At 61.0% G+C, this 19453-nt stretch overlaps 1 protein-coding gene across 7 annotated transcripts in view; it reads left to right on the plus strand.

Annotated features, from left to right (window-relative positions):
* The window catches only part of CIC (capicua transcriptional repressor), a 27335-nt gene extending 8327 nt beyond the window's left edge, over positions 1 to 19008 (plus strand). For 2 of the 7 annotated variants that reach the window (XM_059382840.1, XM_059382839.1), the window contains exons 3-21: positions 9906 to 10055; positions 10138 to 10372; positions 10455 to 10584; positions 10680 to 10862; positions 10946 to 11111; positions 12089 to 12291; positions 12374 to 12599; positions 13033 to 13136; positions 13382 to 14618; positions 14698 to 14885; positions 15263 to 15384; positions 15485 to 15651; positions 15755 to 16042; positions 16140 to 16465; positions 16771 to 17030; positions 17131 to 17285; positions 17365 to 17496; positions 17785 to 17916; positions 18013 to 19008. In XM_059382840.1, the coding sequence (XP_059238823.1) occupies positions 9906 to 10055; positions 10138 to 10372; positions 10455 to 10584; positions 10680 to 10862; positions 10946 to 11111; positions 12089 to 12291; positions 12374 to 12599; positions 13033 to 13136; positions 13382 to 14618; positions 14698 to 14885; positions 15263 to 15384; positions 15485 to 15651; positions 15755 to 16042; positions 16140 to 16465; positions 16771 to 17030; positions 17131 to 17285; positions 17365 to 17496; positions 17785 to 17916; positions 18013 to 18380 (4772 nt within the window). In that variant the 3' untranslated portion in view covers positions 18381 to 19008. Of the gene's footprint in view, positions 1 to 7738; positions 7931 to 9905; positions 10056 to 10137; positions 10373 to 10454; positions 10585 to 10679; positions 10863 to 10945; positions 11112 to 12088; positions 12292 to 12373; positions 12600 to 13032; positions 13137 to 13381; positions 14619 to 14697; positions 14886 to 15262; positions 15385 to 15484; positions 15652 to 15754; positions 16043 to 16139; positions 16466 to 16770; positions 17031 to 17130; positions 17286 to 17364; positions 17497 to 17784; positions 17917 to 18012 lie in introns of those variants that run through there. The other 5 variants (XM_059382844.1, XM_059382845.1, XM_059382842.1 and 2 more) reach the window with 5 other exon arrangements.
* Positions 19009 to 19453: the final 445 nt, after the last annotated feature.

Below are 19453 nucleotides of genomic sequence, written 5' to 3' on the forward strand. Positions count from 1 at the left end.
AGAGTCTTTTTTTTTTTTTTTTAAAGATTTTATTTATTGATTTGACAGAGAGAGATCACAAGTAGGCAGAGAGGCAGGCAGAGAGAGAGAAAGGGAAGCAGGCTCCCTGCTGAGCAGAGAGCCCCATGCGGGACTCGATCCCAGGACCCTGAGATCATGACCTGAGCCGAAGGCAGCGCTTAACCCACTGAGCCACCCAGGCACCTTTTTTTTTTTTTTTTTTTAAGATTTTATAGAAGAAGAGTCTTGATTGAGGTCACCCGGCCAGGGAAGGTCAGGACTGGGCCTTGAACTGGGTCTCCCAATCTCCAGATCATAGGATGCTCACTGCCAGAAGCTCTGGAGGTCCTAATTTCTTGAGCACCACCCATGTGTGCGCCTGCATGGTACTCGGCTCTCTAAGTACCGCCTAAGCGTTTACTCACCAAATCCTCACAACACCCCAGGAGGCCAGCACCATTAGTACTTCCAGTGTTGAGGAAGAAACCACGCCCCAAGCGGTTAAGTGACTTGCCCAAAGTCACCCTGCTAGGCAGAAGGATAGTCAGGATTTGAACCCAGGCTGTCTAGCCCCAGGCCCTTGAGTCCTGCCACTAACAATGATAACAGTAATAGTAACCAGCCTTTCATTAAACATTTACCACGTGCCCAGCCCCAAGCGATCTCATCGAATCCACCCGATGCTGTGCAGGAGGGATTACCAGCCTGGTTTAGCAGCTGGGCTGAGGTTCAGGGAAGGGAGGCTGCGGGCTATCTGGTCGTCAGAACTTGTACAGGGCCTGTCCTGGCAGTTCTGAGCAGCGCTTCCCTAATAACACCCATGCCGAGGTATCCAGGCTGCCCTCAGGTTCCCAGCCAGTAGGTCCTCTTGTTCTTCCCCAGAGGCCTCCCCAAGCCCTTGGGAGGTAAGCACCTTGGGGCTTTCTGCCTCTGAGGCCCAGGTGGGGCAGACTATGCCAGGTGGCATAATGAGGCCGTGGTCCTATCCCTTTCTGCCTGCTCATGCCAAGGCCTGACCCTCACCCAGGGCAGCAGGTGTGAGGGGGCGGTCTGGGACAGCGTGCCTGCTCCTGTCCCCCGCCAGGCATTTGCTTCCGCTGGGGGACGTGCCGGGGCAGGCGGCCGGCATTCTCCACATTCTGTGCATGGCCGGGCCAGCCAGCTGCCACTGCCACCTCCCTCTGACTCTTCCCGCCTGCTCCCCAGGAGAGGAAGCCGCCCCAGGGCCTACAGCCCCAGCCCAGGAGGCCAGATGTCTCAGCCCCATTCCTGGCACGGCCTCCTTTCCAGCTCCCAGCTTCTGCCTGGCTTCCCTGTACTGACAGGCAGTGCCCCCTCTCCTGGGCCTCTGTCTGCCTGCCTTTGAGCCACCGTGTGTCTGTCTTTCTCCCTTGGGTCCCTACATCTGTCTGTCTGGGTCTCTATTCCTGGGCTTGAGTTTCTCTCTCTGGTCTTGTCTGTCTCTTTCTCTCTCTCTCTGCCTCTCTGTATCTTTTTTGGTTTGTCCTTCCCTAGACAGCAGTCCTTTTCTGAGCTTTCTTTCATTCTACCTTTCTTCTGTTTTGGGCTCCTATCTTGGGATCCTGTGTCTCTGGACCTCCCTCCCCTGACCCTCCTCCCCCTCCTCAGACAAACTTGTTGCCCCTCTCCCAGCCCTTCCCCTCCACCCTGTGCCCATCAGGCGCTCCACCCCTTTGAGTCTGTGGACAGTTGCTAAGCACTAGGTCTCTCACTCCCTTCTTGGGGAGTGGTGGGAGGTTGTACTGGCCTGGGAGCCCCTTCCTGTTTCTTGACAAATTAATGGCCCACCACTGTCTCTGAAACATGGTGAGAGGTGTCAGGAGCCATCTACATCCAAGCACCTGTTCCCAAGACAGGCAGGAAGGCGGGGGCTGCATGGGCCAAGCTAGGAGATCCGGTTGTAGGGGAACAACAGGAAAGCAGCTCCTGTGCCCACCCACCTGCTAGAGGGTATGACCCAGATCACCTCGACCACCCCCTCAATGCCTTGCAGGAGACACATTTGGTGCCAGCTCCATTTAACGGAGTCCCACATGTAGTAAGACCTCAGACACTATGCTTGGCCAGGTGGGGAAAATAAGGACCAGAGAGGGGCCTAGGTTCTCTTGACTCCCCAAATCCATATTCTGCCCAGCAGAGTTTCTGTTTTGTCTCAAACAGGGAACCCCTTCTCTCCGACCAGAAGTCCCTCATCTCTCCCAGGTCCAGGCTGAGCAGTCCTGGGGAATGTGGGTGGGGAAGGCAGACATGGAAGCAGGCAGAGGCAAGGATGAGCAGAGGGAGGTATAGAGTCTGGGGAAGCCAGAGGACAGAGACAAGTCGGTGGCTCGATGCAGGGTGATGAGGGAGGTACGGGTGTGCTTCTTAGTGGAAGTGACATTTGAGCTAAAGCTTGAGGAATGAGTGGATTTCAGGGGAGTGAAAGGCGTGTTCCTGGCAGAGGCAGCCATAGGAAGGAAGGCCAGGAGGCGTCAAAGTGCGTGACATCTCTGTGTCTAGTGGAAGCTGGAGCTGACACTAGAGCCCAGGATTGGTAGAAGGGTGCCAAGGAGCACAGATCTAGCCAAGCCAGCTTGAATGCTGGTAGGTCGGTGAAGAGGCAAAAGTTTAGACCGGAGAGGGAAAAGGTTTGATTTGGATGTTAGAGATCCCTGGAGACTGTCCTGGAGAGGAAGGAGGCCTAGGCTGGGAAGAAGAGGATGACCTGCCAGGAGAGAAGAGAAGGGGCGTTTTTGAGATAGCGGTAGTCAATCTTAGAGACTTCCCTAAAGAGACCCCAGCAGCGGGAGCTGTAAGGGGTAGGCTGCCTCCTGGCGGCGGTGGCCGCGGTGAACGGCGGGGGTCGCGGGCGCGCGCATGCGCGGGGCGGGGGGGGGGTGCGGCCCGGAGCCCCCGGCGCCCCGGCATTAATGGCTCCATTAGTGGCCTGGAGGGAGGCGCATTAGCGGCGGCGACGGCGTCTGGCTCCCATTACCACCGGCGGCAGCGGCTGCACCACAGGCGGCTGGACCTTAGCCCGCCGCGCCGCCTCCTCCGCCCGCACCCCGTCCCCTATTCCCGCTCCCCACGGGGGCCTGGGCCAGGGAACCCCTGTCTCCCTGTTTCCGCAGCAAAGCTGATTGAGACCAGGCACACCTGGGTTCAAATCCCGACCGTGCCACCACCTGACTGCAAGATTCTAAACCCCTTTGAACCTTTTTCTTGCGAAGCAGCCGAGGAAACAGGGTGCACCCGGACTTTGCAGATCCGGACCCGTACCCTGAGGGCCGCGCCCCGGCCCTGTCCGCAAGGAGGGGCATGGATTCCCGCGCCCCAGGGGTAGGCCCCGGGCGACGGGCCTCCGTCTTTTCCATTGGCTGCCTACGCGTCTGCCGACGCTGATTGGCCGAGACCACCCCCCTCCGTTGCGCCATTAACCCTTAAGCGGCCGCGCCCTCGGGGTGGGTGCTCCCCCGCCCCCCGCAGACAGCTCGGGTGCCAGCTGGCCAGTGCCCCGCCGCGGCCTGCGTGGGTGTCAGGCCGGCCGGGCGCCCGCCCGCCCTCCCAGCACAAAGCGGCTTTGTGGGGCCCGCCGGGGGCTGGCTGGGGGCCAGGCGGCGAGTGGAAAATCTCGTGAGCGCGGGGAGGGGAGGAGAACGCAGGGCGGCGCCCCCTCCTCCGCCCGGGTTGGGGTGCCTCCCTCAGTCCGCGTCGACCAGCCCTCTCTAGCCTGGGTGTCTGTACACTCCCCCACACCCCCGCCCCTTTCCACCCCCAAACCCACCCGGCCCCCCCCCCCCCCCGTCCTATCACAGTCCGTCTCCCAATCCCTGGGGACCCTCCCCCACACCTCTCGCCTGCCTCTTTCCCTCCTAGTCCCCCTGCCTACCCCAGCCCCACTCACACTGACTCACCCCGGCGCTATTTTTAGGCCCCCATCCCTCCGGAGCGGCACCAGCCCAATCCTGGGCTCGTTCCCCAGGCAACCCTGGCCGTCGCCGACGCCGCCCGGGGTGGGTGGGTAGGTGGGTGTGTATGTGGAGAGCGGGTGAGGGGAGCTGGGGACACCGGGGTGGTGAGCCAAGGCGGGGACCCAGGCCTGTAGAGCAGGGTGGGGAGCTGCGGGGGACAGGGGCGCGGTGCCTCTGGGGCTCAATAAATGGGCCCGTGAGTTCAGAGTGTGTTTGCTTGTCCCTCAGTCTGTCAGCATCCCTGGCTGTAAGCCCCAGACCTCTGGGCAGGCCTCAGCCTGTGCCACCCTGGGTGGCAGTTGGTGTCTCTGTCTGGGCTCCCTGTCCCTGGACTAGGGTGTGGGGTAGTGCTGCGGGGGATGTTTGGCGCCAAACCTTTTGTGAAATTGGTGGTGGGTGGTGTAGGGGGTACCTGCTTTGAGTGAAGGATGGTGTTGCACCTCCTCTCAGATGGGGCTGGGGCCCTGGTTTGGGAAACCCCCTCAGCCTTTCCCAATTAGGGAGGCCCCAGTTAGGGTTGAGGATGGCTGGAGAGATGGAGCTGTCTGGGGTTAGGACCTGCTCCCTCTTCTCCACTTCTAATCACCCCCACCCAGGGTTCCTCCACTCTGAACAATGGAAGCTAAGTATAGGGCTGGCCCAGTGCCCAGGGCAGGGGGGCCCTTCCCGCCCAGATTCCGGCCCCTCCCTGCCAGGCTGGGTCCCCACTTGGCTGTTCCCTACCCTGTAAGGGGCCTCTTCCCATCCCTCCTATGTGGGCACTGTGTCTTCTACCAGATGTGCAACCCTCTCAGATGTGTGGGGCCCTCTTTCCCTGCTATGCCAGGCCTTGCTCTTTTTCTCACCCTACAGAAGTAGGGGAACTGGGGGCAGTGTTTCTCCGAGCTCTGTCCTGGGCTGCATTGCAGTAGGGAAGGGGTTAATTTTCAGTAGGTGACTCACCGGTGGGGAGAGAAGGGAGAGAAGGGGGCAGCGGTGGGGAGATAGCTGGGCCACATTGATTTCAGCCTTGATTTCTGCCTCACGTTGCAGTCCCTGGGGCAGTGAGGTAATGGAGGGTCTGAGTCTGGGGCTGCATAGGGAGGAGGGGGCAGTCACCTAATAGTCCCTCCAGTGGCCCCCTCCAGGCTCACAGCCAAGTGTCTGGCCCTGCAGTCTCTGGAGGTCAGAGGGCTATGGACCTTCCCTTCCCCTCTGGGCCCAGATTACTGGTTTCTGTACCCTTTCCATGCCTTTGGCTCTATCAGTGGACGGAACAGGCTGGGAAAGGGATTTGTTTGTGCTTGTCGCTGACTCCACCTGTGTAGGAGCCCACTCTTTGTCCATCGGAGGTTGTGCAACTTTTAAAAGCTGCCTGGGTGTGACCACAGGCCTCTGCCTCTACTGGATGTGACCCCCAGGCCCATCTTGAGTGATCCAGAGCCTCTGCCTCTCTCCCTGGTGGACCCTAGACTCTTGCATATGTCTCTGTGGGTACTCTCTGGCCTTTCTTTTTTTTTTTTTTTTTAAGATTTTTTATTTATTTATTTGACAGAGAGAGATGACAAGCAGGCAGAGAAGCAGGCAGAGAGAGGGGAGGAAGCAGGCTCCCTGCTGAGCAGAAAGCCCGATGCGGGGCTCCATCCCAGGACCCTGGGATCATGACCCGAGCCAAAGGCAGCGGCCCAAACCAATGAGCCACCCAGGCGCCCCTCTCTGGCCTTTCTGTAGTTCTTTGTATCCTTGTCTGACCATATTCCTGGAGGTCTGCGAGTGTCTGCCAGGGTCCACCCCGAGGTTAAATTTTCAGTAGTGGAAAGAGCAGCTGAGTTGGAGCACTGGGCTGTTAGGTTCTGGAGGGATGATCTTGCACAATTTATTCAGTTTCTCTCAGCCTCATTTTTTCATCTGAACAATGGGCATAATAAAGTGTACCTCCCTAGTGGATGTGAGGATTCAATGAGCAGTATAATACATTCAAGCTCCCAGCACACTGAAGCCCCAGTGTTCATTTCCTTTCTTCCTCCTGGCCCCTTTCTGGAAGGGTAGCTTCCAGCCTAGAGTGGCAGGGCCAGCCCATGGTAGTGCTCTGTGCCCCCACCCCTGCTTGCCTCCTACTGCCTTACTGTGAGGTGGAGGGTCCCAGGTGGCTGCTGAGTGTCAGGCCAGTGAGTGACCATGGTGCTCTGTATCCCTGGGGGGCCAGGGTATTGAAGTAGTGCTTACTGGGCTAAGTTTAGGTAGTGTGTGGGGGGTCAGTACAATGGCATCTGTGAGAGTTAGCCTGTACTGGGGACGGGAGTTGGCCAGGAAGGCCACATGAGGGTGTGTGAAGATGGAAGAGTGTGTGTGGTTGTGTGGGAGGGATGTGGGGTGTGTAGTGTGTGTGATGGACAAGCAGCACTTGTGATTAGATGTGTGAGATAATGCTGCCCGTTTGATATGTTTTTTGTATGATGATTCATGTGGGCTGGCAGTGAGAATGTGTGTTGGTGAGCATGTATGACAAGGCGTGTACGAAATGGGTGATATGGAGGATGGGTGAGAACGAGTGTGTGAGGATGGCTGGAGAGTGAGGGACCCGGAGTGTGGGAGGTTGTACAGACATGTGGGCAGGTGTTCAAGGTGTGTGACTTCGTGTGTGCCAGTGTGAGTGTAAGGCCAAGGGTACATAGTACCGTGGGATGTGTATGAAATAATGGGTGTGGTAGGAAAACTCTGTCTATGAAAGGGTGTGTGTGTGTGTGTGAGTGTGTGGTGGGGGAAGAGTCTGCTGGTGTTGAGTTGGTAAGGGCTCCCGGTGGCTCGCGTAGCCCTACCGCGCAGTTCTTCTGGCCTGCGGAGCCATGAGCGCTCAGGCGGGCGTGAGGGAGGCGGGCCAAGCCGCGCGTGAGCGTGTTCTTCGCGTGGACTGGACACACGTAGCGCCACACACAACCCCGGGGCCTCCGCAGCGCGGTGCCGTGAACCGCCCCCCTGGCTCGCTGCCTTTACTGCAGTGCGCCCTCCCTGCCACCCTCCTCCCGCGGTCCCGCCCCGGGCCGGCTTGGGGCCAACCGGAGCCCGCCCCGCCCTTTCCTTATTTGCATATGACTGACGTTCCCCCGGGGCGGCCAATGGGGGCGGGCGCGGCGGGGCCTGACCCGCGCGCGGCGGCGGCAGCCAATGGGCTCACGCGCGGGGGGCCGGGCTTGCGCGGAAGGCCGCGGGGGAAGCGGAGAAGGGGCGGGGGGAGGTGCGGCGGGGGGAGGGGAGCGCGTAGTAGTGGCGGGGCGGGGAGGCGGCGGTGGCTCTGCGCGGGGCTCGCTCGGAGCGCACGGACGCACGCACGCTGGTCCGTCTGGCCGCTCGGAGCCGAAGGTCGACCCGGCGCTGAGCCGCGGGCCCGGAGCCCGGAAAGGCGGGGCGGCAGCACCGGCAGCCGGGGCGCGCGGGGCCAGAGCCGTTACCCGCCGGAGCTGCGAGGGAGGGAGGGAGCGAGCCAGCGAGAGGAGAAGGGAGGGGGCCACCCCCGCGCACGCGCGCCGCGCCCCGCCCCGCCTGCCCCGCCTGCCCCGCCCGCCGGGCACCAAGCGGGAGGAGGGAGAGGGAGGGGGCGGCGCCGATGGCCCCTGTGCCGCGCGCCCCGTGACGGCCCCCGCGCGCGCCAGGGGGCGGGGCGGGGCCGGCGCGCTCTGACCTCCCCCGCCCCCCGGGCGGCGGGAGGCAGGCGGCGCTGTGCGCAGGCGCGCCCGGCAGAGGACCCCCCCCCCCCGAGGGGGGCGGCCGGAGGGGGGCGGCGGGGGGGGCATGCGGCGACGGCCTCCAGCTCCCCCCGGGCCCGAGCGGCAACGGCCGAGGAGCCGGCGGCGGGCGGAGTGGCGGCGGCCGCTGAGGAGGCTCGAGCCCCGGCCGGGCCCCCCCGCGCCGGACCATGTACTCAGCCCACAGGCCCCTGGTGCCCGCGTCCGGCGCGGCCTCCCGTGGCCTCGGCATGTTCGGTCAGTAGAGCCTGGGCCCTGGGACTGCAGGGGTCAGGGTGTTGGGGTGCTAAGTGCGGCGTAATGGTGATAGGGGTCTAGTACGAGAGTGATAGAGGCGGAGTACAGGGGTGACGGGAAAGTTACAGAGCTCAGCTGGGCCAAGCGGTTAGTGACGGCAGGTGGGAGTGTAGCGGGAGTGATGGGAGTGAGGCGAGGGGAGTAGCTGGGGACAGCTGTGGTGTTTGGGTAATGGGGTGGCACGGTCCGTTGTCATTGGAGGTGAGGGGTGCAGAGTAACTGGGTTGGGAGCATAGATCAGGATAGGGGCAGCATGAGACCTGCTGGTCTTAGGTGTGGAAGAGAGGGGGAAGGGAATGTGATGGAGTAGTGGGGCTAAGAACAGGGTTTGGGAAGTGAGTGAGGTACTGCTTGCTTAGAGCAGAGTGATGGGCTGGAGTGTGTGTGGTGTGCTTTGGAGAGGCAGAAGGAGGGATCCAAGAACCTGGACCATAGTACACTGAAGAGGACTTGAGGGGCAGGACTAAAGGACTCTTCCCCCATTGTCTGCTGGTCCCCTTCTTCCGCACCCAGCAGATGAGGAGGCCCAATGAGAAAGATCTTGGTGAAGAGAGGGACAGGTTGAAGTCCTTGGGGTTGGAGGGCTGAGCAGGCTTTTGTGGTCCCCAGTGCTCCAGGGATTGGGGACAGGGTTCTTAGAGTGTCTTGAGACCCCCTCTAGTGTTGGCTTCCTTATCCCTCCTCTGTTGACTTGACGTCTACTTTTTCTTTTGTCAGCCCCTTGCAGAATGAGGTCTCGAGGCTAGCCTCTTCTATAGAGCTTTCTTAGTCCAGGCTTTTGAAGGCATAGAGGGGTCATTCCAGGTCAGATTGATCCAGATCAGGGGGAGGCCAGGAATGATGGAGACCAAGGCTAGGGCGTTTCCCTTCTCTCTTCATCGTCTTCCCTCACAGGGGCCTCCTCAGCTGGTTCCACTTCCCCCAGGGAGCCAGCAATGAGAGGACAGCCCACTCCTAACCTAGGCCTGCTCTAGGAGTCCTGCCAGGGATGGGTCCCAGCCCAGGGCTTAACCCTGCTACCACCCAGCTCCTGGGGCAGAAGGTGGGACCCCTGGAACTGCTCTTCTGGGAGGGAAATGGTTTCCTGTGAAAATTCTCAAGAAAACACCTGGCACTTTTGTCTTCCTTGGGCACAGACTTGTAACAGTTCTCTTGTCTGCCTCATTGTGCCTTTTCTTCCAAAGGGTTTACCACACCCTCCCCTTTTTGGGCAAAGACGCTGGACGCTGCACCCAAGATAAGCTCAGAGCTTGAGAGGGAGGGGGGCTGGGAGACCTCTTTGTGGGCAGTAGATTCTGTTAAGGGACAGGGGAGACACTGGAGCCACCTGTGCCCAGCCCGGGAAAGGCAGGTCTGGCTCCTTGGGGTTTGTGCTATGGGGAGAGAGGCAAGGAGAAAGACTTAAGACCCCACACCTTGTGGGTAATGGAGAGGAAAGAGAAGGGGAAACCAAGCATGGTCTCCTCAAGAGAGAAAAAGGGAGTAGGAGGTGAAGATGAGGGGCTGTCAGGGTGCTGGGAATGTGGCATGACTGGGGAGAGTTCCTAGCCCTGCTCAGGTTTTGGGGCCTTGGGAGTATGAGATGGCAGTTGAACATGGCCTGGTTTGTGACAGGAGCCAGTCATTCCTCTGGCCTGGTCCCTGGTGGCAGGGCTGGTGGAGGTGGGGGGAGGGAATGGGGCGTGAGGCCTATTTCCCTTCCCAGCTTCTGTTTTCTTTCGTATAAACCTCGGAATCGTACAGAGAGGAGTTTTTCCTGAAGTGATGTTGCACGCATGAGCCCACGGGGCTCTGGAATAGTGGAAGGGGGTGTGAAGGAGGCGTGGAGCCACCTCATCCAGGGTGGAAATGAGCTTGAGTTGGGGTTCAAGGGCAAGGTTTCCTGCTGCACAGCTTAGCTGGCTTCTTCCCACAGTGTGGACAAATGTGGAACCTCGCTCTGTTGCCGTGTTCCCCTGGCACTCCTTAGTCCCTTTTCTGGCCCCCAGCCAGCCCGACCCCTCTGTACAGCCAAGTGAGGCCCAGCAACCTGCCAGCCACCCAGTGGCCTCCACCCAGAGCAAAGGTGAGGAGTGGGGGGCTGCAGAACACATGGGGATAGCGTCCAGGGAGCCCAGGAGCCCTCTGACCTGCCTCTCTGCCCCTAGAACCTGCTGAGTCGGCGGCTGTGGCTCATGAGCAGCCACCAGGTGGGACAGGGAGTGCTGACCCTGGGCGGCCCCCTGGAGCCACCTGCCCTGAGAGCCCAGGGCCCGGACCCCCCCACACTTTGGGGGTGGTGGAACCTGGAAAGGGTCCCCCTCCCACCACTGAGGAGGAGGCCCCTGGCCCTCCAGGAGAGCCCCGGCTGGACAGCGAGACGGAGAGTGACCATGATGATGCGTGAGTGCCACGAGACTTGGGAAGTGGGAAGGGATGGTGACCAGAGATGGGGCCCTCACTGTCCCTGCCACTCCCGCCACAGCTTCCTCTCCATCATGTCTCCCGAGATCCAGTTGCCCCTGCCACCCGGGAAACGCCGGACCCAGTCCCTCAGTGCCCTGCCAAAGGAACGAGACTCCTCTTCGGAGAAGGATGGACGCAGCCCCAACAAGGTACCTCATCTCTATACCTGTCCCCAGCTTGCCCTCTGGCTGCCCAAGTCTGTTTTGTGGTTCTAACATCTCACTTGGGCCTCTGTGTGCTGCAGCGGGAGAAGGACCATATTCGGCGGCCCATGAACGCCTTCATGATCTTCAGCAAGCGGCACCGGGCCCTGGTCCACCAGCGTCACCCCAACCAGGACAACCGGACCGTCAGCAAGATTCTGGGCGAGTGGTGGTACGCCCTGGGGCCCAAGGAGAAGCAGAAGTACCATGACCTGGCCTTCCAGGTAATGCCTCTTCCGCTTGGCTCCTCCCCAGCTTCCTCTGGTGGGGTAAGTGAGTGGAGGGTCCCTCCTTTCTCTCCCGCCAGGTGAAAGAGGCCCACTTTAAGGCTCACCCAGACTGGAAGTGGTGCAACAAGGACCGGAAGAAGTCCAGCTCAGAGGCCAAGCCTGCGAGCCTGGGGCTAGCAGGAGGACACAAGGAGACTCGGGAGCGGAGCATGTCGGAGACGGGGACTGCCGCGGCCCCTGGAGGTTGGTTGGCTCCTTGGTTGACTTGTCCTGCCCCCTTCTTCCCTGAGAGGTGCCAGCTACCCCTTTGTTTGCTCAGCCCCTACCCCAGAACCCTATGTGCTGTCATTTCATTTGAAGACCCTTACCCATAAGGGAACTGGTAGTTTTCTCAAATAAAAGAGCCAGGGAGGTCCAGACAGATAGAGTTCCCAGGCAGTCTTTTCATTATCAGTTGTCATTTATTGAGCATTTACTACATGCCAGGCACCAAGGGGAGTATAAGCTCTATTTCTGAAAGTCATACCCTCGTTTTCCAGATGAGAAGACAGACTCAGGGCGCCTGGGGGGCTCAGTTAAACGGTTGCCTTTGGCTCAGGTCATGATCCCAGGGTTCTGGGATTGAGCCCCACATCGGGCTCGCTCCTCAGTGGGGGAGCCTGCATCTCCCTCCCTCTGTGCCTGCTGCTTGTCCTGCTTGTGTTGTCTCTGACAGATAAAGTCTTAAAAAAAAAAAAAAAAAAAAAAAGGAAAGTGAGACTTAGGCAGAGTCACTTGTTGGAATTTGTAGAAGACTAGTAAATGGTAGAGCCAAAGCTTAAACCCCAGTTTGGTTGATTTCCAGAACCATAGTTGGAAGCCCCTTGTTGGCTGCTTTTGCTGACAGAGTGTCTCACCTGCGTAGGTACTGTTCTGAGGCATGTTTTTAGAGTGACCTGTGGGTTCGGGCCTGCAGTTCTCTGAAGGTGGGGTTGCTTCCTCTCTGAGATCTGGGGATGGAGACTCAGGTCCATAGTTATTAGCAAGCGAGCGTCACACGACCTTCAGAGAAGGCCTGCTTCCTGAGGAACAGTCCCTTAGAAAATGCCAGGCTGGTGGCTCCCAGGTAGCCCAGGATTTTCAAACTTCTTTTGCTCAGGACCTAGAGATATGTGTGGACAGCCTGGGTGCCGCTAAAAGACTTCTTGACTCTGTGACACCTCTCTCCTTATATTGTGCAGTGTCCTCGGAGCTCCTCTCCGTCGCAGCCCAGACACTCCTGAGCTCGGATACCAAGGCTCCAGGGAGTGGTTCCTGTGGGACAGAGCGTCTGCACACAGTGGGGGGACCTGGCTCGGCCCGGCCCCGAGCCTTCTCCCACAGTGGGGTCCACAGCCTGGATGGTGGGGAAGTAGATAGCCAGGCACTACAGGAACTGACTCAGGTCTGGGGGCAGGGGAGCTGGGCAGGGAGGGCTGCCCCCAGGTGATGGCCCCCACTGAACTCTCCTGGTGCCCGCCCTGCAGATGGTATCCGGCCCTGCATCCTATTCTGGTCCAAAGCCTTCCACCCAGTATGGGGCTCCAGGCCCCTTCTCAGCCTCTGGTGAGGGAGGTGCCCTGGCGGCTGGCGGGCGACCCCCGCTGCTGCCCACCCGGGCCTCCCGTTCCCAGCGTGCAGCCAGTGAGGACATGACCAGTGACGAGGAACGCATGGTCATCTGTGAGGAGGAGGGAGACGATGATGTCATTGGTGAGCAGTTGCAGGGCCTAGAATCCTGCCCAGAGAACAGCAGGCTAAGGTTTGGGGGGGTGGGCAAAGAGTTGATCTAGGTCTCAGGCTCTTCTTTCTTGTCTTGCATGTTTGTTTATGACTGCAGGCATGTTCAGCTCAGGCCCAACTGAGTAAGCCCAGCCTTGCCCTTGGGAAGCTCCTGGCCAGGCAGGAAACCAGGATGACAGGGGCGTGGATGGTCAGGCCATGGGGCACAGTGTTAGGTGGTGGTACCTGCATGCTCTTAGGCTCCCCCGGTGGGCAGGTGGGCACACCCTAGGTAGAGGAACAACATTCTTGAACAATAGTTACTGCTGGCAAAAAGGGGTTGAGGTAAGGGCCCGGGCTCCCTGCTGTTCCTCCTGGACAGTCTTACACCCAGCACTTCTGCCAATACTCTTCGCTCCCTCAGCTGATGATGGCTTCGGCGCCACTGACATTGACCTTAAGTGCAAGGAGCGGGTGACTGATAGCGAGAGCGGAGACAGCTCTGGGGAGGACCCAGAGGGCAGCAAGGTGAGAGTTGGGGAATTGCTTTTGTCTCGTCACGGTCCCAGGAAGGGGAGGTGTGTGCTCTTGTGTGCATCACTACAGAGAGATTAAGGCCCAAAGAGGGCAAGCTCCTCACCCCATGGTGAATTGGGTCACAGACTGGGTGAACTGAGGCCTTCAGCCGGCCTTGCTGCCAGGCAGGAGAGGGGTGGTCAGGTTGTGGGTGTCCGGGCTCCGTTGATGTGGTTGTGTCCCCTCCTTCCACCTAGGGTTTTGGCCGGAAGGTGTTCTCGCCTGTGATTCGTTCCTCCTTCACCCACTGCCGCCCACCGTTGGACCCTGAGCCCCCAGGGCCCCCGGATCCATCACCTCCAGCCTTTGGCAAAGGCTACGGGCCCACCCCTTCGTCGTCCTCGTCCTCACCTGCCTCCTCCTCAGTCTCAGCCGCCACCTCCTTCCCACTGGGCTCAGGGACCTTCAAGGCCCAGGAGTCAGGTCAGGGCAGCACGGCAGGCCCACTACGACCCCCACCTCCTGGGGCTGGGGGCCCAGGGACACCTTCCAAGGCCACCCGGTTCCTCCCATCGGATCCTGCCGCCTTCCGGCGCAAGAGACCTGAAAGTGTGGGAGGCCTGGAGCCACCAGGCCCCTCAGTCATTGCAGCACCTCCCGGCGGGGGAGGAAGTGTCCTGCAGACGCTGGTCCTGCCCCCAAATAAGGAGGAACGGGAAGGCAGCGGAACCCGCATGCCCTCGGCCCCAGCCCCGTCACTGGCCTATGGGGCCCCAACAGCCCCCCTGTCCCGCCCAGCTGCTACCATGGTCACCAATGTGGTGCGGCCCGTCAGTAGCACTCCTGTGCCCATCGCCTCTAAGCCCTTCCCTACCTCTGGCCGGGTTGAGGCATCTCCAAATGACACTGTGGGTGCCAGGACTGAGCCGGTCACGGGGTCCCGGGCGCCAGGGAGCTCCCCGCTGGGTGTAAGCTTAGTGTACTCGGACAAGAAGTCGGCAGCAGCCTCCTCGCCGGCCCCGCACCTGGTGGCTGGGCCCCTCCTCGGTACTGTGGGAAAGGCCCCTGCCACAGTCACCAACCTGCTGGTGGGCACACCGGGTTATGGTGCCCCAGCGCCCCCTGCTGTTCAGTTCATAGCCCAGGGGGCCCCTGGCAGTGGAGCCACCACAGGCTCTGGAGCAGGCGCTGGGAGTGGCCCCAATGGGCCAGTGCCCCTGGGCATCTTGCAGCCGGGCACCTTGGGCAAGGCTGGGGGAATCACCCAGGTGCAGTACATCCTACCCACGCTGCCCCAGCAGCTTCAGGTGGCGCCTGCCCCGGCACCAGCCCCTGGGACCAAGGCAGCAGCTCCTGGCGGCCCCGCACCAACCACCAGCATCCGTTTCACCCTCCCCCCGGGCACCTCCACCAACGGCAAAGTTCTGGCGGCCACCGCACCCACCCCTGGCATTCCCATCCTGCAGTCCGTACCCTCTGCCCCACCCCCCAAAGGTGAGGCTTGGGCTGAGTGGGGAAGGAGAAGGGCCCCAGGCCTTTGTAGCTGTCTGGCAACTTCTCTCTCCCTTTGCAGCCCAGTCGGTGTCTCCTGTACAGGCTCCGCCCCCGGGTGGCTCAGCTCAGCTGCTGCCTGGGAAGGTACTGGTGCCCCTGGCGGCCCCTAGCATGTCCGTGCGGGGTGGAGGGGCTGGCCAGCCACTGCCCCTGGTGAGCCCGCCTTTCTCAGTACCTTTGCAGAATGGGGCCCAGCCACCCAGCAAGGTAAGGGCATCCTGGCTCCTGTTCCTGTCTCCTCCCCTCCTGGGTGTTGGTTTCTGTGCCATGGTGTCTGTGTCTTACCTTTGATCTCTCGTGCTTTTTTCCCTTTTCATATGTCTTTCTTGAACTGTCTCTAGGACTGTGAGTGCGTTTTTCTGCGTACTTCGGTGTCTGTGTGCATCTCAATTCTGCTCTCAGTGTCTGTACCTTGTGCCTTTGTGTTTCACATGCCTTGCTGTTTTCTTTGTTCCTTTCTGTCTTAATTCTAAATTTTGTGTTCCCTGTCTTTGCTGAGACCCACCTTTCTAGGTCTGGGTCACCCTCCCATCCCATTTCCAAATCCCCAGCTCACCCCAGCCTGTGGGTGCCCTTGCCCACAGATCATTCAGCTGACTCCGGTGCCTGTCAGCACACCCAGTGGCCTGGTGCCGCCCCTCAGCCCAGCCACACTCTCCGGACCCACCTCCCAGCCTCAGAAGGTCCTGCTGCCCTCCTCTACCAGGTAATGGCAGCTGAGCCCTCACCTGGAGGCCAGGCCAGAGAAGGGTCTGGCAGGGGTGGGCAGCTCACCTCACTCCTCCCCCTTCCTCTCCTTGCCGCAGAATCACCTACGTGCAGTCAGCGGGTGGGCACGCCTTGCCCTTGGGCACCAGCCCTACGTCCAGCCAGGCTGGAACAGTCACCTCGTATGGGCCCACGAGCTCGGTAGCCCTAGGCTTCACCTCGCTGGGGCCCAGTGGACCTGCCTTTGTGCAGCCCCTGCTTTCAGGTGAGGGGCAGTGTGGCAGGTAGAGCTGGGGACCCAGGGTGGTGCGGAGGCAGCCCAGGCCCTAACTGGGGCCCCTGCCTCTCCTGTGTCTCCGTCCCTGCAGGCCAAGCTCCATTGCTGGCTCCTGGCCAGGTGGGCGTGTCGCCAGTGCCCAGCCCCCAGCTGCCGCCAGCCTGCACAGCCCCCGGAGGTCCCGTCATCACTGCATTTTACCCTGGCAGCCCTGCACCCACCTCCTCTGCACCCCTAGCCCAGCCATCCCAGGCTCCTCCAGGTCTGGTCTACACCGTGGCCACTAGCACCCCACCTGCTGCCACCATCCTGCCGAAGGGCCCACCAGCCCCTGCTACTGCCACCCCAGCCCCTACCAGCCCTTTCCCTAATGCTTCAGGTGGGTGTTGGGCCAGCCCAGGGTGGGGTGAGTTGGGGGACTCAGGAGAAGGGCTCCAGACAGGCCTGGCTCAGCAAATGCTTTTTTTCCCCACCAGCAGGCTCCATGACCTACAGCTTAGTGGCCCCCAAGGCCCAGCGGCCCACCCCCAAGGCCCCCCAGAAAGTGAAGGCTGCCATTGCCAGCATTCCCGTGGGTTCCTTTGAGGCAGGTGCCCCTGGGCGGTCAGGCCCTGCAGCTCGGCAGCCCTTGGAGCCTGGCCCAGCCCGGGAGCCCCCTCCCACTGAGTCTGAGCTTGAGGGGCAGCCTACGACACCGGCCCCTCCACCACCCCCAGAGACCTGGGCTCCCATGGCCCGGAGCAGCCCCCCGCCTCCCCCGCCTGCTGAGGAGCGGACAAGCAGCAAGGGCCCTGAGACTGTGGTGAGCGCTCAGCAGGCCCCAGGGGCTCCTGTTGCTGCCTGGCTCTGCGTTTCAGCCCATCATCTGCTTTTCTGCTCCATTTCCGTTCCCTGCACACCTGTATGACCCATGTTCTTGTTTTCCCCCGGGGGTGGGGGTTGTGGTGGAGCTGGGCCTCCTATGTTCCTTTTGCTTGTCTGTATGATGGAGTCTTCTCCAAGACTCTATGTCTGGGTCAATCAGCGTCCTACCTCTTTGTTGTTCTGAGTTTTGCACCACTGAGTCTGAATCCAGTATTCTCCATCTCTCTGCTATCCCTACCCCAGGCCAGCAAATTCCCCAGCTCTTCGTCTTCAGACTGGCGAGTCCCTGGGCTGGGTCTGGAGACCCGTGGGGAGCCTCCCACCCCTCCCAGCCCAGCGCCAGCTCCGGCTTCAGCCCCTGGCGGCAGTGGCAGCAGCAGCAGCGAGGGCAGCAGTGGGAGGGCAGCCGGGGACACCCCTGAGCGCAAGGAGGCCGCTGGTACCGGCAAGAAGGTGAAGGTGCGGCCCCCGCCCCTGAAGAAGACCTTTGACTCTGTGGACAAGTGAGCATGGGCTGGGGTCTGCGGCAGCGTGTGCGGGGCTGGCAAGAGAGGGGGGCAGCTGCAGCCTGGGACGGTGGAGGTGACCCTGCTGGCTCTCCAGCAGGGTCCTGTCAGAGGTGGACTTCGAAGAGCGCTTTGCTGAGCTGCCTGAGTTCCGGCCTGAGGAGGTGCTGCCTTCGCCCACCCTGCAGTCTCTGGCCACCTCGCCCCGGGCCATCCTGGGCTCCTACCGCAAGAAGAGGAAGAACTCCACCGGTAGGCGAGTGCGGGCCACCAGGGGAAGGCGGGGGACAGATGGGGGCCACCTCTGCTGAGCCTGCTTCTGTTGGACCAGACCTGGACTCGGCCCCCGAAGACCCCACCTCGCCGAAACGCAAGATGAGGAGACGCTCCAGCTGCAGCTCAGAGCCCAACACCCCCAAGAGTGCCAAGTGCGAGGGGGACATCTTTACCTTCGACCGTACAGGTGCTGGCACCGAGGCAGGCGGAGCTATGGGGGACCCAGCACCTGCAGGAAGGGTGGGGTCTTGGAGATGGGGTTACAGAGGAGAGGTGGGGTGGATGTCGCCGAGAGGAAGGATGGCGGGTCAAGGATGGATTGGGGGGGTTCTGGAGTCTGATAGGGTCCAGAGGCAGGTGCCCTCTCTGAACTCTGCTAGGGAAGAGAATTTGGTGAGGGCTGGGTGGACACTTCAGGCGGGGCAGGGGCTGGCTGCCGCAGTCCCCAAGACCCTGCTGCCTGCTCCACTCCCAGGTACGGAAGCGGAGGATGTGCTCGGGGAGCTGGAATATGAGAAGGTGCCATACTCTTCCCTGCGGCGTACCCTGGACCAGCGCCGGGCCCTGGTCATGCAGCTCTTCCAGGACCATGGCTTCTTCCCATCAGGTGAGTGTGGCTCCGCGTCTTGGCGGGCACTTGCAGAGGTCCTGCCTGCTCCTCTCACCCTGGCCTCCCCACCCCCCACTGTCCTTCTGTCCCCAGCCCAGGCCACGGCAGCTTTCCAGGCCCGCTACGCAGACATCTTCCCCTCCAAGGTGTGTCTGCAGTTGAAGATCCGTGAGGTGCGCCAGAAGATCATGCAGGCGGCCACTCCCACGGAGCAGCCCCCTGGAGCTGAGGCCTCCCTTCCTGGACCGCCCCCCACTGGCACTGCTGCTGCCCCTGTTCCCACTCCCAGCCCTGCTGGGGGCCCTGACCCCACCTCACCTGGCTCGGACTCTGGCACAGCTCCAGCTGCCCCGCCACTGCCTCCACCTCCAGAGCCGGGTCCCGGACAGCCTGGCTGGGAGGGTCCCCCCCAGCCGTCCCCTCCGCCCCCCGGCCCCTCCACAGCTGCCACAGGCAGGTGAGGGCTCCGAGAAGACCCCAGGACCCACAGTACGCCCCTCAGGATATGGACAGTATGTAGGTGGCAGGAATCGGGGGGGGGCAGGATGGTTCCCTCCTCCCCAATAAAGCCATTTCGTCCTTTTTAGTTTTGGGCGGAATGAGGCCTGCTCCTCTTGTCTATCCCCCTCTCCCCACAGCTTTCTCCCTGTGATGGGGGGCAGCTGAGGGGAAGCAGGGGCACAGTCTCCCTCCACCGAGCCCGTGTATATAACCTGGAGTGTGTTACCTTCAGACCTTTTCACTTGTACTTTATGCAAAATGGCTCATGTGAGGGCTACAAGCTGGTGGGTAGTGTGGGCCTTGGGCCACAGGGAGGTGCCTGTGGAGTAGGGGGAGTTCATGCACCCCTTTTTTCCCCAGAGGGGCTGGACTCAGGTTAGTTTGGGGTGGGGGCTCCTGCACTTTGCCACAGGCCTGGGGAGGGTTCTCTCCCCACCCCCTCTGCCCTCCCAACTTGGGTTGTACTTTCTAAGAAGGTGATTCCCCCTACCCTTGTCCCCATCCCCAGAACAAAACATGTTGATCATGTGCAATATTTCTTACTGTGCCGAGAAGCCGAAATGACCGAAATTAAAGCTGTTTAACACACCTGTGTGGCTGCCCACTCTACAGGGAGAAGGGGTATGGGTTGTGCTGGTCCTGCCTTCAGATGGGCAAGAAGCTATACACTAGCTGTCTGCTCCCCCCCCCAACACAACCCTCACTGCAGGGAGCAATGCCAGGTCGTACCCTGTGGGCCGAGGACCCCGGCTCACTGTGGACTGAGCAGCCTTTCTGGCCCTGGTGCTTGAGGATCACTGTGGCTACTCTGCGTCTTACGCAGACATCCAACAGGAGGGGGTTTGGAGGTGTGAGATGAGGCTCTTACAATGTGGGCAGTTCACCCTGGAAGCCGAAGCTGGACCTGGGGCAGGGTACAGTGTTGTTCTCGGTGCCTCTTGCTGCCCCCACATGGCCCCAGCCAGCACTGCAGCCAGGCAGCAGGAGCCTTTCTGGGGCTACACCCTGCAGGGCCAGCCTGTGGACTGTGCCT

Source organism: Mustela nigripes, chromosome 17 (genome assembly GCF_022355385.1).
Source record: "Mustela nigripes isolate SB6536 chromosome 17, MUSNIG.SB6536, whole genome shotgun sequence".
In the NCBI taxonomy this organism is placed as follows: Eukaryota; Metazoa; Chordata; class Mammalia; order Carnivora; family Mustelidae; genus Mustela; species Mustela nigripes.